Here is a 23,019-nt window from a genome sequence, read left to right as displayed (position 1 = left end):
TGCCTTCCTATCATTCCCATTTGGCCCTGGCTTACTTGCAGTTTCCCACAGAACCTCCACCTCTTTCTGTCCTGCAGACCCATGCCCCAGGCTACCCTCAATACTCCCAGGTATCTCCGGTCCCAGCTGTCCCCTGTCCCAGGCTGCCCTGCCACCCATGCTTGGGTGAAGTCCAAAAAGCATGGAGATGATGGAGCCCTCTCCCACCCTCTGCTCCCCTGCACCCAATCCAGAGTGGCAGCCCCGCTGCAAACTGGAGAGACCCATGCAGCCACGTGAGGCAGTGGCCAGTCGTGTGGCAGACTCGCCTCTCTCCCCACTGGCCACAGCGTCAGCGGGGCAGCAAATAGACCTTGAGACGCTACCTGCTCAGCCCACTGCAGGCATCTCTGGAAATGAACATGGACCAAGGTCTGTGCTGCTGGGTTCTCCTTTATTAGCCAAATAGGACAAAGAACAGGTCACGTCACAGGAAGTAAGACCGACAGACAGACAAATACACAGAGCATCATGCTGCACTACACGGTGGTGGGGAGAGGGTGATTTGAGTCTTGTTTTTTCAACTAACAGAATAAATAAATACAGTACACAGTGTTTTTGCCACGGGCTGGCACGACCTCTAAGCACAAATGGTCACAAAACGGCTGGTTCGGAAAGCAGTCTCAGAGGTGGGGTGGGGACACAGGCCCCGGAACCATGCTCTGGGGGAGTGAAGAAGCAGGGAAAGGAAACCTCAAATAGGAGGGAGAGGCCAGGCAAGAGGCTTTCCTGGAGGGAACGGCCACAGCTTGCGCCCAGGCTCTCGGCCCGTGGGGTGGCCAGCAGGCCTCAGTGTCAGGTGAGGCGGGCCCACCAAGCCCACACCCTCTGCCTCCCGAGGAGATGCTTAGTGCTGCCTACAAGCAGCTCTCCCCTGCCTTCCGACTGTCCTCAGTCCCTGAGGCTGGTGCCCTAAACTGGCTTGAGAGCTGCCCCAGGGCAGGGACCACATACACCTTCCCTGCCTTCTCTGGGCTTGTGGATTTGGGTCAGTTGAATGGGGAAAGTATCTGAGGGAAGCTGGGCTGAGCCTAAGGTGGGCCTGGCTCCTGCCATGTCACAGCATGATTCTAGATGGACTTGCCCCTTAGGAGGTCAGGGGAGGGTTCCTGGAGGAGGTGGTAATATCCAGGGCTATTGGATTTCAAGGCCCAGTGACAGTCACTCACAGCCAGGGACAGACAAAAAGCTTCGGCTTCCCGTGCCTGGGCCAGATGAGATTTTGTTGTTGTTGTTTTAGAAACAGAACTTCCTGGGGTCTGATCCCAGAGGACAGTCGCTGCGCCATGGGCCTCGGAACCCCTTCCATCTCTCCTGGAGTCTGTGCCAACCTCCCAGACCCCTGTCTAAGTCTCTCCTCTGATGATGATGCCATGGCTCTTACATGCACCTCCCAAATTCCAGACCTCAGCAAGACACCTCAGGGGTGTCTTGAAACCTTCAGCTGCCTGTCATGGTACTTGCCATGTGGAGGTGAGGTCTTTAGCCTGGATTCCAGGCCTCACGACCCTGTCTCTCATGGAGCTGGCCACCCCCTTCCCTGTGGTCCACTTATCGTCTCCACTGATTTGTTCACAGGTTTCCTGGCTCCAGCTAACATCCCCCTCACCTTATTCCTGTCCAAAGCTTTTTGCACCTGCCCCAGCCCAGACTGACCCCCCTGCAGGGATGATGGATGCTGACTATCCTGCAAACCTATCCTACTAGGGCACCAAGAGAACCTCTCTTCCCGCTGGGACAGGAAGCGAGCCATAGGAATCCTTATCCTGGATTTCAGATCAGCTGCTTTGGTGGGGGTTGGAGTGTTCACTGGAGAGACACAAGGGGTTGGGGATCAACCCCAGGACAGGAATCTGTCCAAATTGTCCTCCTCCCTCTGCCCGGAGCGCCTGAGACCATGTGAAGGCATGGGAATGAGATGACCCGGAAGCTGGCACTGGAACTCAAGAAAAGCAGTATCAAATCCAGATTGTCTGAACTACAAGGGGACCATCATACTTATGGGGAAACCGAGGCAAGGTCCACAGAGACGCTTACACATACAATGCCTCTTAATCCACAGCAAGCCAATAGTAATTTTCTAATTATACATGCTGCTTCCGAGAGCTTTGTTGTTGTTGTTGTCAATTTAACTAAAAACTTCTGACTTGCAAGGTTGTGAGCACAGAAGGGAGAATGTAGAGCTGGACAGGGCCTCACAGGCCATCTAACCCAGCCGGGGAAATGGGCCCAGAGAGGCTACAGGCTTGCTCAAGGTCACACAGCTTTGAAAGGGAGTTTCTGAGCTGGGTTTCCTGGCCAGGGAAACACACCTTTCCGTCCCAGAGACTAGCTGGACAAAAGCCCTTATTTCAACAATTGGCTCCGGGAAGCCGCCAGCAGCCTGAGCCTGTGTGCTCTGTATGGTTTGCACTCACCGAGACCAGGAGCCAGAGTTCAGCCTGGGTGCCTGGCTCAGGCGCACTCCTGGGAGGACAGCACCTGTGGAGCCTGGAGTCTGGGTGTGGGAGAGCAGCGCCAACCCTGTTCTCTCTGAGGCCCCACTCCCCCTGCTGCCTCCTTCCCACCAGGGACGTCTCCCCAAAGACAGCTCCAGAGCCCTGTGGTCAGTCCTGGGTGAATGCTGACACCAGACCACTGTCCTGGGAGGACTTACAGGCAGGGATGCTGCCCATTCTACCACCTGCCCCAGCTTGACTATCGCCGCCTCAATCCAGGGAACTGGGACCTCGACACTGAGCAGAGAGAAGAGAAAGTGACCCATGACTCCTTCTGGGTGTCAGGCCTGGGGGAGGGTGGGTGCAGGGGCCAGTGCCACTTCCTGCCTGCAGCTCCTGAGCCACAGGGTCTCCAGCTAGGGCCTTGCTGCCCCTAGAGCCTGGGAAGGAGCAGGGGGGTCTGGAGAGGGTGCAGGCGGGGAGAGACAGGCAGGCAGGGACGAAGCAGGGAGGGAAGAGAAGGAGAGGAACAAGAAGAAGCAAAATTACTAAAACCCAAACAGCCACAACTCCAAACAAAACATAGCTTAGGAACTGATGACACAAAACAGTCAGCACCAAAGGAAGAAACCAGGGGTCAGGGAAGAGTCACAGAGAAAGGCAGAGGCTGGGCAGAGAGGGCCTGACGGACCCAGGCAGGGAGAGGGAGATGGAGGGAGGGAGGAAAGGAGATGGAGTCAGGGAGAGAGAAGGCTGGAGTGAGCTGCAGAGGCTGGAGGTGGAGGCAAGGGTGGCAGCGGAGAAGAGATGAGTGCAGGGCAGGGGACCTGGGGCAGGCAGGTGCCTGAAAATATAGCTTTATATATTTATATTTATATGTCACATTCCACACATCGACTGACTAGGGGCAGAAGGGGAGGGAAAGAAGGGAGAAGGTCTATTGAGGTGGGGATCTAGCCAGTGATAGCCTCTCGCCTCCCAAAGGGAAGCTGGGGCACCCCAGCCTCTCACCTCCTCCCCATTCAGCTTCCATGGGGTCCAGGCAGGGCCATGCAGAGGGTGTGTAGGTGTGGGTGCCCCCTCGGGCTGGGGCTGGAGAAGGGGAACAGGGAACAGGATGCCAGGGCGCAGGATCCCTGGGCTCACAGAGTTAACTCCTTGAGAGCCGTCTGGGGATAACCATGGGGCTGGGAGGGGGCACCCAGGAACCCTGGCTGGGTTGAAGGCCAGACAGTCAGTTGGGCAGCGTATCGAGTCCCAGGGAGGCTGCGTGCTGCTTGGCCCGGAGCCGCAGGTTCTCAATGCTTGTGGTTTTACTGTTCAGGGCAGCGGAGGCAGGTGCCAGGCCTGCGGGGGGTGCAGGCAGCAGTGGGGACCCCCACACACCCTGGTGGGCAGCAGCGGCTGCTGACAGGGACTGGTAGTAGGACTGGCAGTGCAGAGAGCCCAGGGGGGCCATGTTGACGCCCAGGTAGGGCACAGCAGCAGCGGCAGCTGCGGCAGCGGGGGCTGGGCCCCCCACTTCGAAGGATGAGTAGTGCACCAGGTTGTTGGTGGCCGCCATGTGCTGGCGGAATTGCTCCTGCAGGCGGAAGAGGCTCAGCGGGGACGAGGAGTAGGAGTGGGAGGGGCCCAGGAGGCTGCCCCCTGGGGCTGCAGGCGCTAGGGCCAGGCTGCCTGGGGAATCTGCAAACAGACAGCCAAGAACCAGGCACTCAGGGCAAGGGTGCATCTGCCAGGAGAGGCCCCCTCAGCCGTCCCACCCTCTTGGCACTGCAGACAGTACAGGCTGTGGCTGAAACCATATCCATCCATCTCAGCCAGGCCATCCCTGAAGCACTGCTCAAAACCCCTGGAGGGGCCGGGCGCTGTGGCTCACGCCTGTAATCCTAGCTCTTGGGAGGCCGAGGCGGGCGGATTGCTCAAGGTCAGGAGTTCAAAACCAGCCTGAGCAAGAGCGAGACCCCGTCTCTACTATAAATAGAAAGAAATTAATTGGCCAACTGATATATATATAAAAAAAAAATTAGCCGGGCATGGTGGCGCATGCCTGTAGTCCCAGCTACCCGGGAGGCTGAGGCAGAAGGATCACTCGAGCCCAGGAGTTTGAGGTTGCTGTGAGCTAGGACGCCACGGCACTCACTCTAGCCTGGGCAACAAAGCGAGACTCTGTCTCAAAAAAAAAAACAAACAAAAAAAAAAAAAACCCCTGGAGGGAGGGATCCAGGGGGACCCTGCCAAGGCCCCCATGTCTGTCCTTGGGGAGCCCCTCTTTCTTTTCAAGGGCTGTTACTTTGCTTTCCCCTCTGTCCACCGATCCCACCCCCTCCCTCCAGCTCTCAGCTCACAGTCCCCACCCACTCCTAACGCAGCTCCCCTAGCTGTGCTGCTCATGTGGGAATCTCTGGTACCGACACAGCACTCACTCGGTGTGCACCGGTATGTCCGTACTCATTACTAAAACATTGGAATACTCCCAGATGGTTGATAAATAATGTTTGCCCTGGGCTCCCCAAGTCCCCCACCACCCCCGCCACCCAACCCCTCCCACAGAACCAACAGAGACCTTCCCACGACTCAGCAACTCAAGGTTGAACACCCGGCCCAGGCCCGCTCTGGTGATGCCCCTGAGTGCCAGGTGCTGACCACCCCCTGCTCTGGCCACCTCGCACACCCAGGCCCCAGCCTGTCCCAGCCCCTCCCAAGCCTCACCTGCCTTGGGGCTGCCCCTCTTGCAGCCCAGCGCCTTGCCCTCAGCCCCAGGGCTCTTCTCAGCTTTGGGGTCCTCAGCCCCTGCCCGGGGGTCCTCCTCACGGTCGGGCTGATCCTCGGGGGCTGACTCACTGGCCGACTGCTCGGACAGGCTCAGGTGGAGCTCAGCAGGGGGGTCACCACTGGGCAGACTGGGGGGCTGCTCAGTCTCCAGCTGGGTGTCTGGGGTCGGGGCTTCGGTCTTGCCCTCCCCGTGGGAGCCCTCAGCCTCCTTCTGTTTCTGCAGCTGCTCTTTCTGCAGACTGCGCTGCTTCTTCCGGAACTTGGCCCTGCGGTTCTTGAACCACACCTGGGGACAGGAGAGGAGCAGTCAGAAGTGGAGAGGAAAGAAGACGTAGGGTTGTTGTGGAGCAGGGTGCTCGGGGAGAGGCTGTATATGGCAACACTGCCCCCCACCCCAGAAAACACACCCCCTCTCTCCCTCCCAAAACTCCCCTCCTGTCACCACAGGCTTTGCACCCTGGCATGAGGGAGGCAATGCTGGCTGCTGGACAAGGAGCCAGGTGCTTGTCTGTAAGGCCTGGTCAGGGGAGCTGGCCCTACCTGCACCCGGGCCTCAGGCAGGTTGGTGCACATGGCCAGCCTCTCGCGCATCACCACATCCGGGTAGTGAGTCTTCTGGAAGGTCTTTTCCAGGGCCTCGAGCTGCTGAGCCGTGAACGCCGTGCGGCTGCGACGCTGTTTGCGGTGCTGGGAGCCATAGCGGGCCTCCAAGATGATGTCTTGAAATGTACAGCCGTTGGAGGGCAAGGAGAGGGGGCCCATTTAATTATGGGAAATAGGTTCGAATCTGATCCTGCTCTGACCCACTGTGGACACTCAGGCTGCTCCCAGAGCTGGCCTCTGGCCCTTTGCCCTTGGGAGTCACCCATCCCTCTCCATACAGCTGGATTTTCAAGAACTCCCCACCCTTCAATCCACTCTCAGGACCACAGAGGTCTCCATGAATGGCTGTCAGGCATGTGATTGCGGCGGTCGTCCTTATTTGGCACGGAGGGTGGGGAGCTGGGTATTGCCCTGAGGTCCATAGTCGCAGGATACTATGAGTATAATATTCTGAGACTACATGATGCTAATGATCCGTAAGTCCATGTCTCAAAGGTTCTAACACCCTGCAGCCCTGGGATGCTGGATAGTAAGACTTCTTTACTGTCAGAACCCTAGCCCTGACTGTGACAAGGCAGCCTGGGGTGCTCACCTCCTAGTGAGGGGAGTCTGACTATGCAGAGAGAACTCACCAGCACATAACTCTCCGTCCTCTGCGTGTAAATCTCATCACCCCAGTTTTCCTACCAGTCTCTTAGGGCAGCGCCAGAGGCTCCTGCTCTTATGTTTCCTGCACAGAAAGCCTGGCTCTGGCAGGGCCCTCAGGTCTCAGGGAAAACTTGTTGGACTCAGTCTGGATCCTTTCAACTATCTCCCCAAGGACAGAAGGACAAAAGACCAGGCTCCAACTACCCCAGTCCTGGAGGGAAGATGGGGCTGGTGGACCACTGTTTCCATGTCCTGCCCTCGGGTCTGGTCACAGACCCGAGATAGCACCCAAGATAGCGTCTGCCTCGGGCTTGTGTCCACCTCTAGCCCCTCTGCTTGACTAGTCCCTCACCCCGCACTGCCTCCCGCCACCTCATATGTGGCTCCTGCCCCATCTGTGCTGAGAGGAACCCCAGTTCTCAGAGGTCTCGGCCTCTGCACAGGGCTGCCAGAGTCCTTCCCCTGCACTGTGGGGACTGTGGAGTCATCCACAATACCCTAAATGGGAAGAAAGAGGCAACCGGGTCTCCAGGGAGCTCCAGACTTTGGGATACTCTTTCTGTTTAAAGAGGGAGCCCTGAGCCCCTCACAAACTGGCCTTAATCCCAGCCCCAAGCCCTGAGATCATGCTGGTCACCCTGAGGCAGGGGAAGGAGTGGGGGCCACTCAGGCAGCCCCAGCCTGGTTAGGGGAGCAACAGCTCAGCATCCCACTGCTGGCTCCAGGGACTGCGAGCAGGGGTGGTCACAGGAAGGCCAGGCTCTCTGTATCACGGCCAGAATGTCTGCTGAGAGGCGAGGCCTCCATACAAATGCTCACCTGGAGCTCATGGCCTTCTCTCTTAGGAATCAGAGAACTGGGGTGTAGGCTGAATACCCCAGCTCCTCTGCCTCACCAGCAGAAACAAGCCTCTGTTCCTGACTCCTCCTCTCTGTGCTCTTGTCCGTGGGTCCTAGAACACTGTCAGGAGCTTATGTCACCACCAGATCGGGCACAGAGAAATCACTCCAAACCAAGGAAGTACCCATCATAGCTAGGCCAGGACTGCATCCACCACCCCCACACTGGAGACCAATGCCTACACACTGATCTGGAGGTTTTATGCACTGAGTCCTGCCAGAGGCCTAGCAGCGTCTAACGGAGTGGTGGGACTGGCCACGCCCTACCTGCCAGGCCATGTCCTCAGATCCCACCTCACCTCTATGCCTTTGCTCACGCTGGTCCCTGCTCTTTGCCATGCCTTTTTAAGGCCTGGTTCCTGCCCCATAGCCTGCAGAAAGCCCCCGCTCACTACACCAGCTAATCCTGCTTCTCTGAGCTGCTCCATCATTTGACCCTGGCCACACTCCTTCCATGCGGTCTCATGGGTCTGTGGGCCCCTGTTCTCCCTAGGAGTGCTGTGAAGTCGTCTGAGGACAGCCTGGCACAGGGCTGGGCCCACATGAGTTTACCAGCTTGGCCTGGGGCAGGATGGAGTGGGTGGCATCATCTCCCAGGAAATCAAGCTCCCCATGTTGAATCTTTCTCACATCCCTGAGGGGCTGGCAGAACAGAGCAATAACCAGCTAACCCAAGAGTAGGGGGACCAGGCTGCAGCTCCCTCATGGGTACTGACCCTGGGCTTTGGGTAATAGTAACTTCCAAGTACCTGTGAGGCTCTGCTGAATACTTTTCACATGTTACCTCAAGTAACCTCCCAAGCATGCTATGGGATGGGCACTGCCATTGTCTCCTTTTTATAACAGGGGAAACTGAGCTTCAGAGAAAAGAGAGGTGAGTGGGCAAACCCCGAACTAGTCACAAGTCTGTGACTTCAGAGGTCATAGTTTTAGCCATAATGTCATGCTCCAACCTCACTGCCACCCAGATTTAACTTCTCTGTGCCTCAGTTTCCTTAAAATGTCCCTAAAATAGAGATAACACCCTCTCCTCATTGGGACTGAAGGTGCCCATGTAAAGAGAAAAACTTGCACAGAGCCTAGCCCACAGCTGGTGTTCAAAACGTGGGAACCACGATTATTTACAATTCCCTGTGCCTGGAACCTCTTCCCCTGGGCATTCCAGGCTCCTTCCAGCTTCTTCCCAGCTATAGTACTTGGGACTAGTCCCTCACTCTCCTTCCTCGGTTTCTTCATCTGTGATATGGGGCTAAAGCCTCCCTCACAGGCTTTAAGAGAATGTGAAGGCAGAGGGACCCTCCAGTCCCCTGAACAGGGCTAGCAAACAAGGCATGCTCCAGACATACATGCACGGATATTGAATTGACATCTCTGCGTTGCTAAGTGACCTGAGCCTTTCTGAGCTGCCCAGAACAATTCTGGCCAGTGCTCCTTCCCTCTGCCTTCCAGAGCCTCCTCCTCCAGTCTGTCCCTCCTCCCCAGCCCCCACAGTCCTGTCCCCATGGTGCCATCCCCACGGCCCTTACCAGCCAGGCGTTCAGCCAGCGTGAGCGCGTGCACCGAAGGCCGGTAGTCGGGGGCGTGCTGGGCCTGCTGGGCTGCCTGCTGGTGCAGGTTGTACATGGCGCTGAGCGAGTTCATGGCGTGCAGCGAGTAGCCGTTCACCCCGTAGTGCTGCATGGCAGCATCCGCCTGCTGACGGGAAGAGGGAGAAGGACATGAGGCAGGGCCGTCAGACTCTACCCCAGGGAGACCCACCCCAGTCCAGACCCTGGATGCCCACCTTCCGAGGGGGCAGAAGCTCTCCACCAGGAAGTGGCCTGTCTTGCCCATGGCTTAGGGTGTGAGGGCTCCTGCATTCAGTCCTTCACCCGCCCACTCACTCTTTGATTCACTCAGCAGGACCAGCGTAGGGTTTAACGTTATGGGCTCTAGAGTCAGCCTGCCTGGGCTGGAATCTCAACGCCCCCACTCAGGAGTTTTGTGGCTTTGGGCACATCACTTAACTTCTCTGACCCTCAGATTCTGCAAAACAGAGTTAATAATAGTACCTATCTCTTGGGGTTGTTGCAAGGATTAAGAGAGGCCTTTGCAATAGGGCCTGGCACACAATATGTGTTCAAAGGTGTTGGTCATTGTGATTTGCCAGCCCATTTGCTGCTTTATGCAATCATCTCTTCCTTCAATTACCTAGGCACTCCCCCACTGGTACATTTCTGATTCACTCACACACTTATTATTTAATCAGCAAAGTCCCACTGAGGACCACCTGGAGCCAAGTCCAGAGCTAGAGTCCCCATTGAGTCATTCACTCTGATGAGACCGTGGATTAAAACCTTGATGTCTTGCACAGACATAAGAGTATTATTGTTGACTGTTACACATTCACTGCCATTATCTCACTCTATTCTCACCATCTCTCCAAGAAGCAAGCAGGCCAAGAACAATGAGCCCTATTTACAGATGAGTCTACCGAGGTTTAGAGAAAGAACAGTGGCATGTTGAGGCCACACAACTAATCCAGGGCCCCACCTTATCACAGCCTCAATGGTCCTGTCTGTGCACTCACTCTGCACCAGCATGAAATGCTATTTTGGGGATGTGACCCACGTCTGCAGTCTCCCAAAGATAGAAACATGTTTCCTATATCCCAGGTGTGAGAGGTGGAAGGGGAAGGCTGTGGCAATGGCGGGTCCATTTGATGGGAGGAAGACATGACCAGGTGTATCAGCTCCCATCCTCACTGAAACACACCATACACAGCCAAACATCCACAGCATGCACACCAACACACAGTCGCAGACAAGCACACACACGTTGCATGCACAAACACGTGTGCAAAGACATTCTTGGCAAGGAAGTCACAGAAGCCGCCCTATTCACACACACAGATTCAACGTCACCATCCCCACAGTTCCACACACAGACATTCTTACAGATATCTATTCTTGCTGCAGATACATCAACACACAAACATGACACTCTGGCACATTTGTATATTACACATAATCATTCAACACGTATTTTTTAAGCACCCACCTACTAAATACCAAGCGAAGTCTCTAACTTCATGGAATTTACATTCCTGGATGGGGAGAATGTATAACAACAAATAAAAATACATGTAATAACATCACACAGGAATAAGTGGTCTGAGAAAAATAAGGCAGGGAGGAGAATGACAAGAGGGAAAGGAGAGATCATTTTGTAATGTGTGGTCAGGAAAGAGCTCTCTGATATTTGAGCAGAAACTTGAAGTTAGCCCCGTGAAGCTCTGGGGGAAAGGCTTTCCAGGCAGAAGGAACAGCAATGACACAGGCCCTGAGGCATGAAAAAGCTTGTGTACAAGTAACAGCAAGAAAACCAGAGTAGGGGAGGGCATGGTGGCTCACGCCTGTAATCCTAGCATGCTGGGAGGCCGAGGCGGGAAGATTGCTTGAGCTCAGGAGTTTGAGACCAGCTTGAGCAAGAGCAAGACCCCATCTCTACTATAAATAGAAAGAAATTAGCCAAAACAACTAAAAATAGGAAAAAAAAATTAGCTGGGCATGGTGGCGCATGCCTGTAGTTCTGGGTCCAGCTACCTGGGAAGCTGAGGCAGGAAGATCACTTGAGCCCAGGAGTCTGAGGTTGCTGTGAGCTAGGCTGACTCCACGGCACTGTAGCCCAGGCAAGAGAGTGAGACTCTGTCTCAAAAAAAAGAAAGAAAGAAACCCAGGGTGGCTGGAGCCCAGAGGGTGGAGCCAGTAGAGGAGGCGAAGCTGGAGAGCAGGAAGGAGCCGGCTACCAGAGGAGGAGCTTGGGTTTTACCCTTAGTGTGATGGGAAGCCCCTGGAGGGTCTTGAACAGGGGAGTAAAATGATAGGGTTTGTTATTAAAAGCGCACTTCGGCTGCTATCCAGAGAATAGACTGCAGGGGGCCAGAAGAAAAGCAGAGAGACCAGGCCACTGGGCCACTGCAGTTGTCCAGGCTGGTGACCACACTGCCTTCACCAAGGGGGAGGTGGGGGTGAGCAGCAGTCAGATTCTAGACATCGTACAAAGTAGCTTCAACATGGTTGCTGACAGGTTAGTTATGTGAGAAGAAGAGGGCAAAAACAAGGATAACTTGAGTTTGTGGCTTGCACAGCTGAGTGCGGATGGCTCTTCTCCTGAATAAGGAGCATTAGGTTGGAGAAGCAGGTCTGGGGAGGGAGAGAATGGAAATTATGTTTGGGGGACATGGCAAGAGTGAAATATGAATGTGACTTCCGAGTATGAATGTCCAATGGCCAGTGGGATATAGAGTCTGGAGCTGAGGGCTAGATTTACAGATTTCTGAGTCAACACTCACATGTTAACACATTCCAACAACACTCACTCACAGAAGCCCACTCTGCAAAATAGCCATAACCCCAAAGTTAGAAACCTAAGAGGAAAGAATGCTAGACATAGCGATGAAAAAGTGTTTAAACATCAGTATAGCAAAACACCATAAATAAAGAGAAAAGGCAGGCCGGGCGTGGTGGCTCATGCCTGTAATCCTAGCACTCTGGGAGGCTGAGGCGGGAGGATTGCTCGAGGTCAGGAGTTCGAAACCAGCCTGAGCAAGACCTCATCTCTACTATAAATAGAAAGAAATTAATTGGCCAACTAATATATATAGAAAAAATTAGCCGGGCATGGTGGCGCATGTGTGTAGTCCCAGCTACTCGGGAGGCTGAGGCAGAAGGATTGCTTGAGCCCAGATGTTTGAGGTTGCTGTGAGCTAGGCTGATGCCACGGCACTCACTCTAGCTTGGGCAACAAAGTGAGACTCTGTCTCAAAAAAAAAGAGAAAAGGCAAACAATAAATCTGGAAAAATACTTACCGCATACTGTATATGGCATAGCAAAATTGATTTAAAAAAATAAATAGTACAAATAAAGATAAAAATAAAAGAGAAGCCAGATGTGCTGGTTCATGCCTGTAGTCTCAGCTACTCAGGAGGCTGAGGCAGGAGGATCTCACTTGAGCCCAGGAGGCCAGCCTGGGCAACATAGTGAGACCCTGTCTATTAAAAAAAAAAATTTTTTTAAAGATGGTCACCTTAGTAAAACACGGGTTAAGTAAATGAAAAAACAATGCATTAAGGAAGAAATAGCTAACTGACATATGACAAAAGGTCAGTCTTACTGACCAAAGAAATAAAAATAGAAATAATGAGATATAATTTTTTACCAAGCAGATTAGCAAATATGAAGAAAAATTATTACGCAGGTTTATCTAGGGGAATGGGAAATGTCCCTCTCCTACCTCACTGATGAAAGAGCTCTTTAGTCCTTGCATCAAAAGCCTTTAGAGGGTATATCGTCTTTGACTCGACAATTTCATTTCTAGAAATTTATCCTTCAAGTATGCAGAGATATGTGCACAGAAACATTTTTCACGGCACTGGCTTATGTTGGCAAACAATTGGGACTGAACTGTCCATCGAGAGAGGATTAGTTCAGTAAACAAGGGACAGGAGTGCCCACAATGGAACACAGTGCCACAGTTTAAAACAATGATGAGATATCTGTATGTACTGATGTTCACAATCTATTGCTGAATGGAAGAAACAGGTAACAAAACAGTATGCATGATGGGATCCCATTTTTGTAATGTATATATAAATTATGCATAGAAAAAAATCTGGAAGGCTATACCCTGAAATATTAACAGAGGTTACCTCTGGGAGATAGCAGAAGGGATTACAGGTGATTTTGCATTTATATTCCTTCTTTCTTTTGGAGGAGGGGGTGTTGAATGTTGGGAAGGGGTATCCATCTTTTCCAGCAGATGTGGGGATGGAGCCAGGCTCTAAAAAGGTGTCACAAGCTCCAGGTGGGGAAAGGAGAACAGAGTTAAGAAGTAATTTTACCTCTCTCCTCCCCAACCCCTGTGGCTGGAATGTTCCTCTCCCACCAAACTCAGGGGCTTTGTTGCTTTAAAACTCACTGCTATTAATGTGGTAAGTGACATTTTAATTGACTTAATTATTGCTGATCTCACAGTTTTTTATGCACAACATGTTTTTATTAACTGAAGCCAGGAACTGAAGCCAGCCCAGACCACAGGGTCTTGCAAAGCAGCAGGGCCCAGGAGATACGGATCAGATGAATGAACTAATAACAACTATTTATGAAGTGCCTCTGATACATCCGACACCTCCATCGACCCTCCCAACACTGCAGGAGGGAGGGACTCTTCTATCCCCATCTTACAGATTGGAAATGGAAGGTGAGAAAGGTTGGATAATTTGCTAAAGGCCATGCAGCTAGGAAGTGGTGAAACAGGTTTCCACAGGTGAAGCTCTTCCCACCAGCTAGTGTTTCCCAACCCCAGTCATGTAGGATTTTACCCAGCTTATTCCGTTCCCTGATTTCTGTCATCCCTGATTTGATCCAAGGCAATAGGAAGATAGCAAAGAAAAAGCACATTCCACCTGGCATGCATGCTTGTGTGCGTGAACCCAAATCCTCCCAGCTGAGCTCCTCTCTCCCCAGCCTCATTTCCTCTTCCTCACTTCAGCTGGACATCAGGGCCCTGGGTCTCCTCTGAGGCCACAGAGGGACCCTTGACTATAGATGCCACTTACCATCCAAGCTGCACACATGTGGTACCACACAGCCCTATGTCTGCAGCTCACCTCAGTGAATATGTGGGACCACGCATGTGTGCAGCCCAACTGGGACTGTCCACATCTGTCTGTTTGTCCACATCTGCACGTGCATCTGTCTGTGCTTGTGTGAGTGTCTGTGGCTATTTTGTATGTCTCGGTGAGTGTGCATGTCTGTGAGCCCATGTGTGCAAATGATGTATGTGTGAGCATGTGGCCAGAGGAATGTACACTAAATGGTGCCCTAGGAAGTCATCTGGCCCCATCTCCTGCTGCTAAGCCAGTGTACTGTGGCTCTTCCACCCCTGAACAGGGTCTGAGAGAGGACAAGAGAGAAAAATACAAACAGAAAGAAAGAAAAAAACCAAAGAGATAGATCAACACAGAGAAAATAGATTAGACTTACACATTGCTGTTTCTGCACCACTTAGCACAGAGCCTGATACATAGTTGGTGCTTACTAAATAATAAATTTTAAGTGGATAAGGAAGATTTTTAGGCCAGAGATGATGAGGGAGTAGGGCTGCCACAGGCCAGTAGGGTCCACAGGGAGGAATGGACACTCCGAGTCCTAGCTCACTACCTCCTCTGTCCCCAGGACTATAGGCCTGGGTTGGGGGACCACTGCCCAGTGGCTCCTTTCCCAGCAACAGGGGCAACCTGGGCCTGCCCTCAGGGTCCTGGGCCAGGCCTAACAGCTAGAGCCCATCCACATCCCATTCTGAGTGCTGGTGGGCCTGACCAGGAGGCCACCCATGCCAGAGCCCTTCAGGGCCTGCAGGAGCCTCTAAACAGGGGCCCTGCACTCCTGGCCCCGGGCCGGGCACGGCGTGGGCTCAGCCCACTGCACACTCCAAACAGAATCAATTATATATTTAAAAGGTGCCGCCCCGCAATTCCTGGCGAGCCAGGAGAGCCATCCATCATGGCACGGCCGCGTTTCACAAGCTGTCGAATTGTGCTTACATTGGTTAAAAGAATCTTTATATTTCATTAAGCAAGCAGATCGGCGGATCTCCCGCCACAGGCGCCATATAGATGGCTTTAATTTTCCAAATCTGCAAATGCATCCGTTATGTCCCCGCGTTGCTGCTGGCTGCGGCCTAATGCCCAGCCAATCGAAGAATCAAGCAGAATTTTATTAGGGGGCATTTTTTATAAATTAACAGCAGCTCTGCCAGGAAACTGCACGCAAGGCGTCTTTGATTAAAAGGAAAGTGGACCCATCCTTCGGTCACATCCGGCTCGGCCACCCCACAGGCCTGCCCCACCGCTCTTCACCTCTCCCTCTCCTCTGAACTCTTAATTCTCCCTCCGTTTCTTCTCATTCTCACACACAATGGGAGCAAGGCAGCACAAGTTTGTTTAAAGGAGAGGAAAGAAAGTAGAAGGAGAAGAAACCAACATTCTCTGAGCATTTCACCTGCTCTGTCCATTCCAGGCACAGTGACACACGTCAGCTCATTAACAACAACAGCTACGTTGAGTTTTTTGAACATTCCAAAAAATGAACATTGAACATTTACCATGAGCCAAGTCCTGTTCTGCTCATTCTAGGTATATCCTCTAATAAGCTTCAGCACAACCCTACAGATAGGTATTATTATCCCCATTATTTGGATGAGAAAATGGAGACTCGGGAGATAAACTCTCCTGCCCAGGGTCCCACAGCTGGTAAGTGGTAGAGGCAGGATGGAAACCTGGGTCTCTGTCTCTGAAGATCTGTCTGGTCTGATGTTTATGTTCAGAGTGTGGCCAAGAAATAGGCCCCGTACTAGGGCCTGAGTGACAGTGGCAGATGGAGGGATGAGGGTAGCCTGTTGCCATGGACTTCCTTCCCTGAGAAATCCTGCTGCCTCTTTGTCCCGGGAGCTTCTCTGGTGACCCTCTAGGGGGAGAGGCCTCTGCAGCCGTCCCTCCTACCTCACAGTTTGGAGTCCAACAGGACTTTACCTCAGGCAGGTAGAAGATCACAAATACACGAACCCAGGAGCATAAGGCCAGGGCTCCTGCCCCATCTCCAGGCTGCTGTGTGACCTTGGTGAGAGTCCTACCATCTCGGACCTCTTCTGACATGACACTGACCCAATGGGCTGCCCCAGCAGGAAAAGAGACTTCCATCATGAGAAGTGTGTAACCCAGAGCTGGCCACCTGTGAGGGAGGCCGAGGAGGAGGGATTCTTTCATGCCTGTGCGTGTGTTGCTAAAAAAGATCATGTAAAAGTCTTCCAACTCTGAGCTATTGGGTCCGAGATTTTAAGAGAAACTCTACACCTGGCACATGCCAGATATTCAATTCTGGTAACCTCACTAACTTCTTACCCCAGTTCTATGAGGGAGGCACTATTTTAATCTCCACTTTACAGACAAGAAATTGAGGCTCGAGGAAGGTGAGTCACCTGCTCAGGAACTGCGAAGGCTGAGCCCCCATCCCAGTAAGTGCCCCTATACCTACATCTGTCCCGAGTTCTGTGTTGCCAGGAATCAGCAGTGGGAGCATAGGATGGAAGGGGCATGGAGGTCCCTACCCTACCCTGACCAAGGACCCTGCAGGCATGTGGTCTGGAAATAGGCTTGAGATGAGGACATCCCTAGGTAATCCCTCTCAGATGCTGTTCATTTTACAGGAGCTCTAAGAGCCCCAGATCAATTTTTGGATTACTGCTGAACGCTCCAAGCTCCCTGAATCTCCACTGTCAATATCAGCCACTCAAAGGTGCAGAAAGCCAGTGGCCCTTCCCAGTGGCCGATTCTTCCCAGCCCTGCTTCTCCACTATGGGATTCAGTGTGGGAGCAGGACCACCAGGAGTGGTTAAAGAGAAATTCTAGAGAGAGACATACATGAGAGCTAATGACATTATTTGTTTCTGGGTGTCTAAGAGCTGGGGAATCTGGGGTACATCCCCCTCCCTCTGGTTTGCCAAGCTCTGCTCCCATGCCCCAGCAGTGCACATTTAAGCCTGTTTCCATCTCCCCAATTTGTCATCTCCCCTTCCTCCCTCAGCCCACTTCTAACATGCTGCACCATCACCCTCCACCCGCCACTGAGACACGGCTATCCAAAGCCACCAAGTTGCCGCCTCCTCCTCTGGGAATGTTGTCCCTCCACCAGCATTACCTGGAGAACTCCTGATTCCTCATGCTAAGCTTAGGCACCTCCTTCTCCAAAAAGCTCCCCTGGTGCCCCAGGCCGGGTCAGGTATCCTATCACAGCATTACCTTACTGGACTGTACTTGCCCATTTCCCTGCCCTTTGCCAGAGATAAAATAATAACTATTTTTACCAGCCATCCTCATAGAGACCTGACAGGCAGCATCTCAATCCCCACAACAAACTCATAATTCCCATTTGTCTGATAAGGAAGCTGAGACCCAGAGAGGGAAAGTCATTTGCCCAAAGCCACACAGCTCAGCAGCTTAGCCAGGATGGAATCGAAGGAGTCACACTCCAAAGTGTGAACTCAGTGCTCACCAGAGCTTGTACGTAATCTTGCTAGTCCGGGGCTGCTCCAAGGCACAGTCTGGCTCCCCAGCCAGCTCTCAGTACCGAGTGCCCAGCCCAGGAAACATTAGACATTCATTCCACGAACAAAGACACAGCCACTGCTTGTCATGCAATGGACTTTGGGGTAGCATGATGAGTTCCAGCTCAAGGGGCTCAGATTCTAGGGTAACTGCGGACAATCAGATGCCTTGAGTGACGGGAAAACAGCTCTAGGACCTATGAGAAGGGCAACAGGTTCCGGAACGGAGTGAGCCAATGCCCAGAGTCTCCTCCCCACCCTGTCTGCCCTGCCTGGCCCCAGCAGGGAAAGTCCAGTGTCCTCGCCAGGAAAGCAAGACACCTTCCAGCCACAGCTGTGGCCCCAACTTTGCCACAGACTGAATTCTGACCCCATCCCACACTGAGCCGCCCTGGCCACTGCTCTCGCTTGGCCATGCCCCATCCACCAGTGGCATTTGATATAGACACAATGACACCCCACACTGCCACTGTGAGCCCCATGTTGCCTGACCCACATAGGAAGGGAATGGGATACTGAGGTGGAAGAATCTCAGTCATCCTCCTTCTGGCTCCACTGAGGGCCCCCAAAGTGAACATGGAGTTGGAGCCAAGGTCAACAGCCAGTTGGGTTTGAAAGTATGTGGCTTTGCAAGGATCAGGTCGGATGGGGTGCTGGACTTCACAGCAGGCATGTAGAGCTCAAAATTCCTCAAAGGAGAGTCTCCCCTGCCCTCTTGGCTCAGGGATGGGGCAGAGCCAGTAGGAGGGGCACCAGCAGGGAGAGCTCTGGGTCCGCAGCCCTTTTGAGGAGCCTCAGCGCTTAGTTCCTGCACAAACTGTTATCCATTAACATCCAATTATCCCTCGGTCCGAGCCATTAATTATAAATCAGCTGCTAATTGGGGTAATTAGCCCCCCGCAGGCTAATGGGGCGCGACTGAGGGAGGCCCCTCTGCCTACAGTCCTATGGTTTTCCGAGGTCCTTAATGCTGGGGGGGGGCCCTGCAGGGGTGCAGAGAAATTAGGTGGCTGGAGTTAATTTTTTTAAAGGTTACAAAATGAGGCCAGGGGAGGGAGAGAAAATGGGAAAGGCTAGTTTTGGGTTTTTTCTCTGGTCCAGCATCTGCTCTTGAGGGTAGGCTGATGGCAGGGGAAGCAGAGGGGCCTGACCGCAGACCCTGTAGAGCTGTCGGGGTAATCGCTCCATCCTCTGCTTCCTTTCCGGCATAGTTGAGCTAAAGCGTAGACCAAGACCAAGGAGACTTGGATGGAGCTGAGATGCAGCAGGAACAGGGTTGGCCAGAATATTCCTGGCTTCTGAAGGGCACAGAGGAGGCAGCTCTGCCCACTGGGTTGGCCCCAGCCTGGAGTCCTTTGGGGATGAGCCCGGCTGCTTTGGGCTGGTGCAGATCGGGGCTGGGCCAGGAAACAGGGACTGCAGAGTCCCCCATGGAGCAGAGCTGCTCCAGGCCCAAGTTAGAGCCTCCAAACAGCTGGAGGAAATGAAGGGAAGGTCTGTCTCCTGGGCACAGAGAGCGAAGTTCCGCACTGTGCGTGACAAAGTACGTACAGAGAGATAGCGAGAGGCAAACAAACCCTGGTGGATAGAGCTGTGAAGGCTGGAAGACCCAGCCTTCAAGACCCAGCGCTGCAAGACCCAGTGGGCTCCAGTGACCTTGGGGCACATTGAAACAGTGCCCGCTGCAGTAGCAGACTAGCCAGAAGGAGTGACCCATCCGGGAAATGCGCTCCAGCCTGCCGATCTCAGTTCTAGGGGACTCTTCACTTTACCAGAGAAAGCCTGGCTAAAATCCGAACAGCTGGGGCCATCAGAGAGGGGATCTGTATGCAAGCTGAAATCTCTGCCGGTCAGGCAGCACCGGAGCCCAGTCAAATAAGTTGTCATAAGAACAGATAGGTGACTAAATGGAAAGAGCAGCCCCCGATGTCGGAGGAACTTTCCAGAGAGCACTGCTCCGTGCCCTTCCTACAGAAGGGGCAACTGAGACTCACTCAAGGTCAGAGAGATGAGGGGCACTCAGTGCAGGAAGGATGCACAGACCAGAACACTCGCCCATCCGAGGCTCACCACCCCACAGTGGTGAGCCCCTCCCTATCCCAACCCGTTCGGTAATGGGCTTTGGTGAGCGTTGGCGGCGGCGCCTGAGGCCTTGATTAGATATTTATTGCTGTCATTTACATGGGCACGGCAGGGCGGCTGAGCAGGACAGAGAGGGAGGGGCGGGGTAGGGGGTGGAAAGGGAACCTGAAGTTGAGGTGGAAATGAGCTCCACAAGGACCCAGACCCAGCAGGGGGACAGGGAGCACCGAGGCCAGGAGAAAGTGTAGACGCGCCCACCGTGGGCTGCGTGGGACTCTGCACAAGACAGGGCTGGCTGCGGCACCTCTGAGTGCTGCCCTAGGGGGCGTCTGCGCGTGCTGAACGTGAGTGTCCTTGTGAGTTTAACCTCTGAATACGTAACTGTGTCTTTCAGAGGGGTTTTGTGTGTGTTCAGCAGATCTGCCTGTGCCTCTCTACCTATGTGACTTCTCACCTGAGAGTGTCTAAGTGTGCTACCCATGGCCCGAGTGACTGTACCCCAGGAGTCAGCCTGTGCGTGGCCATCAGCCTACATATGCCCATGTGTGACCGTCAATATGGACGACTGGCAAATAAGTGTGTGTACACAGAATTAGTTCAGAGATGAGGGCTGTGCCCCTGGGCCTGGTTCTCCTCCTTGCCCCTAAAACCTACAGGTGAAGTCCAGGTGCTCCCATCGTCAAACCCCAATGGTTGCTCCCCAGACCCCTGGCATCCAGGAAGCGGGCGCAGAGGTCCACAGCAGCAGATCCCCCGATTCCAGGTGCCCCAGACGCTCAGTGGGGTGGAAAATTTATTTCCTGCTCAAGATCAACAGTGTGTGAGCAAATGAGCACCGCTGGGTGTCCAGTGCCCAGGGTTTGTTTCAGAGCAGAGAAATGCTCCACTTTCGCCACCACACAAAAGTGACAGGGAGGGGGTGCAGGGGTCCCCCAGACACTCACCTAATGCCCATGAAGCTGACCCGTGAGCCCGCTGTCTGTCAGAGCCCATTGGGAGGCCCAGGGTGCACGCCTTGGCTGGGCCTTCGCCTGGGGCGGGTTCGAGCCTCTGCACCTTTGCCCTTCCCTGCCGCACTTCCGACTCCGGGTCTGTGCGGCGCGGCCAGGTTCCTGCTCTGTACAGCAGTCCCGCCCCTAAGGTCTGCAGGGATGGGGGAAGGTGTTTACCCCCCTCCTTAGTAGCAAGGTCCCACTTCTTGTCCCAAGACCGCGTCTACCCCAGCCACAGAGGAGAGAGATTTGAGCCAATTATCCAGATAATTTGCTCTCACTAGGCAGCAAATTCGATTTTTTTCTATGTCTACACACTTGCATAAACACAGCTGGTTTTCAGAGACGGGAGGTAGGGACTAAATTAACCAGTCTTTAGGCCAGAGTGCCTTTCCCTTTCTGGGGGAACCCTGGATGCCGGGAAGTGCAACGCGAATCCCGGGAAAAACGAAAACAACCCTCACTTTATCCCACCTAAAACTGATAGACCACTGGACTTCCTACATCGACGCCAGGCAGAGCCGACCCGCCTGCAGCGCACAGGATCCCGATCGCAGCGAAGGAAACGGACACGGGGCGCCCGCCGTGGGGACTGAGAACTAGGAACTTGCACATCTCCGCGGCTGCGGCGCAGACAACCTCCGCGGCCAACAGCCTCCTTCCCCGAAGGCCCGTCGAGTCAGTAGAGCCCTCCTCTCTTCTCAGCGTCCCGAAACCGGAGCTGCTCCCAGAAAACCAGCACCGGCCTGGCCCGGTCCCGGCCTCAGAGGACTTTTGTAAAACGAAAAAGACCTTCCCAGGCCCCAGGCAGAGCGGCGCGGAGGTTGCGCTCGAGGGCCCGTTGGTTCTCGGCTTTGGGGAATTCCAAACTCCGAAAGAGGACGAAAAGGCCGCGGATCTCAGCCTCCCCTTGCTCCCGAGTCCCGACTCCGTCCTCCGACGAGGCACAAGCCTGAAGTGCCCGCCACCCCCAACACCGAGCTTGACTGGAATCCGGGAAAAATTCGGGGGTCCCCCAGGTTGGGTGCGAATTTGGGGAAGAGAATGTCCTTCTCAAGCCCCCTGCATGCACTACCCGTGGGGCCGCGGCCCCTCTGCAAGTTGCAGGGACTTGTGACCCTAGAGAAAGTTGAGCCGATGGTGCCCGGGATCCCGCACAGCCCACCAGGGCCCGCAGCCTGTCGCAGTCCAACCGTGTGACACGGAGAGACCCAGGCAGTCCCACCAGCCCCTCGACCGCTCGAGAGCCGAGAGCCGCTCCGGGAGCTGGCCCCGGCCTGCCATTCCCCGCCAGAGCCCGCCTGACCCAAGCCAGCTGAGGCCTCGGAGGCAAACGAATTTCAGGGGACTATGGCCGCTGCACCCCAAACACCCACCTGGAAGACCCTAGCCCAAGGCCGCGTCTACGAGGGCAGAGGTTGGCTGAGCGTCGAACCACCCCCGACCAGAAAATCCATGCAGAATCGCAACCCCGAGAGAGAAGGCGCACTTGGCGGCATCTGAGTTTGAACGGGATCCGCGCAGGCGAGCGGGAGCCGGATCTGGGCAATGCCCGGGGCACCGCGCAGTTCGCTTGGACCGGGAGGCAGAGGAGGCGTGGGCGGCCCTGGGCTCCCGGGCGAGGACCTGGGCGGCGGGCGCGGCCCCTGCCCAGCCTTCACCCCCGGGCTCCGCGCCGCCCCGCGCCGCATCTGCTCCGCATTACCCGGGCCACCCCCCTCCTCCCCGCCGCCCCCTTCCCAACCGAGAAGGATTTGTCTCCGCTTAATATCCAAACCTTTTTTGTATTTATTTTTTTTCAGGGGCGAAGTAATATCTTCCAAATGAGGCAAAACCGTGACGGATCCGAAGCGTTCTCTGCGGGTGCCTGCGTCTCCGCGGGCCGAAGCTTCCGCCTCCGCCTCGGCGCGTCTCTGCCCGCGGTCGCTTTCCTCTGTCTCTCCGCCTCGGAATTCGGAGTTGTGCAGTCTTTCTGCCTCCCCGGGCGGCTAGCTCTCACTTGCTCTTCAGCCCCGGGTATCGCTCCCTGTCTCTCCCTCTTCCTGCTTCCCCGCCGCTTCCTCTGTCCCTGTGCTGTCTCCAAGTCCTTGGCCCTCTGCAAACTTTCCGATCCTCCCAGCGGGTCCCGACTGCCGGACGGCAAGAGGGGGGCTGCCCCGATCTCTCGGCCGCGTCCTCCCGCCCCGACGGTCCGGCGCCCTCCCGGCTCGGCCTCGCCAGCCCCGCCCGCTCGCACCTGGTCTCCCCGGCCAGCGCAGCCGCCGCCGCTGCCATCTACGCTCGCCGCGGCCGGGGCTGGAGTTTTAAACGACGTTTCCCGGGCGCCCGGCGCGGGCCCGCGCGCTTCCCAGTGGCCCCGGTGGCTGCCAATCACGCTCCACTCCCGCCCCCGCCCCGCC

General features: G+C 54.6%; 1 protein-coding gene across 2 annotated transcripts; it reads right to left on the bottom strand.

The window, feature by feature from the left end:
• Positions 1-2,293: 2,293 nt before the first annotated feature.
• On the bottom strand, positions 2,294-22,898 carry DMBX1 (diencephalon/mesencephalon homeobox 1). 2 transcript variants are annotated; one of them, XM_076010778.1, is made up of 5 exons: positions 22,857-22,898; positions 8,929-9,094; positions 5,793-5,971; positions 5,190-5,538; positions 2,294-4,163 (listed from the first exon to the last, which is right to left on the bottom strand). In XM_076010778.1, exons 2-5 carry the CDS (start codon positions 9,080-9,082, stop codon positions 3,712-3,714), a joined length of 1,134 nt encoding a protein of 377 aa, XP_075866893.1. In that variant the 5' UTR covers positions 9,083-9,094; positions 22,857-22,898; the 3' UTR covers positions 2,294-3,711. The 2 variants fall into 2 exon arrangements, with proteins under 2 accessions (XP_075866893.1, XP_075866892.1); XM_076010777.1 differs by lacking the exon at positions 22,857-22,898 and having other exon boundaries at positions 3,712-4,163; positions 5,793-5,988; positions 8,931-9,082.
• Between the last annotated feature and the right edge of the window lie 121 nt (positions 22,899-23,019).

This window comes from Microcebus murinus, chromosome 2, assembly GCF_040939455.1.
Source record: "Microcebus murinus isolate Inina chromosome 2, M.murinus_Inina_mat1.0, whole genome shotgun sequence".
NCBI classification, from domain to species: domain Eukaryota; kingdom Metazoa; phylum Chordata; class Mammalia; order Primates; family Cheirogaleidae; genus Microcebus; species Microcebus murinus.
This window is presented reverse-complemented; position numbering and strand designations above follow the sequence as displayed.

Excerpts from the sequence above, each read along its gene's own strand:
- DMBX1 (XM_076010777.1), bottom strand. The coding sequence starts at position 9,082 with ATGCAGCACTACGGGGTGAACGGCTACTCGCTGCACGCCATGAACTCG. Across the intron at positions 5,539-5,792 it reads TGCCTGAGGCCCGGGTGCAG|GTGTGGTTCAAGAACCGCAG; the intron begins GTAGGGCCAGCT and ends TCCTGTCCCCAG. Across the intron at positions 4,164-5,189 it reads GAGGGGCAGCCCCAAGGCAG|ATTCCCCAGGCAGCCTGGCC; the intron begins GTGAGGCTTGGG and ends GTCTGTTTGCAG.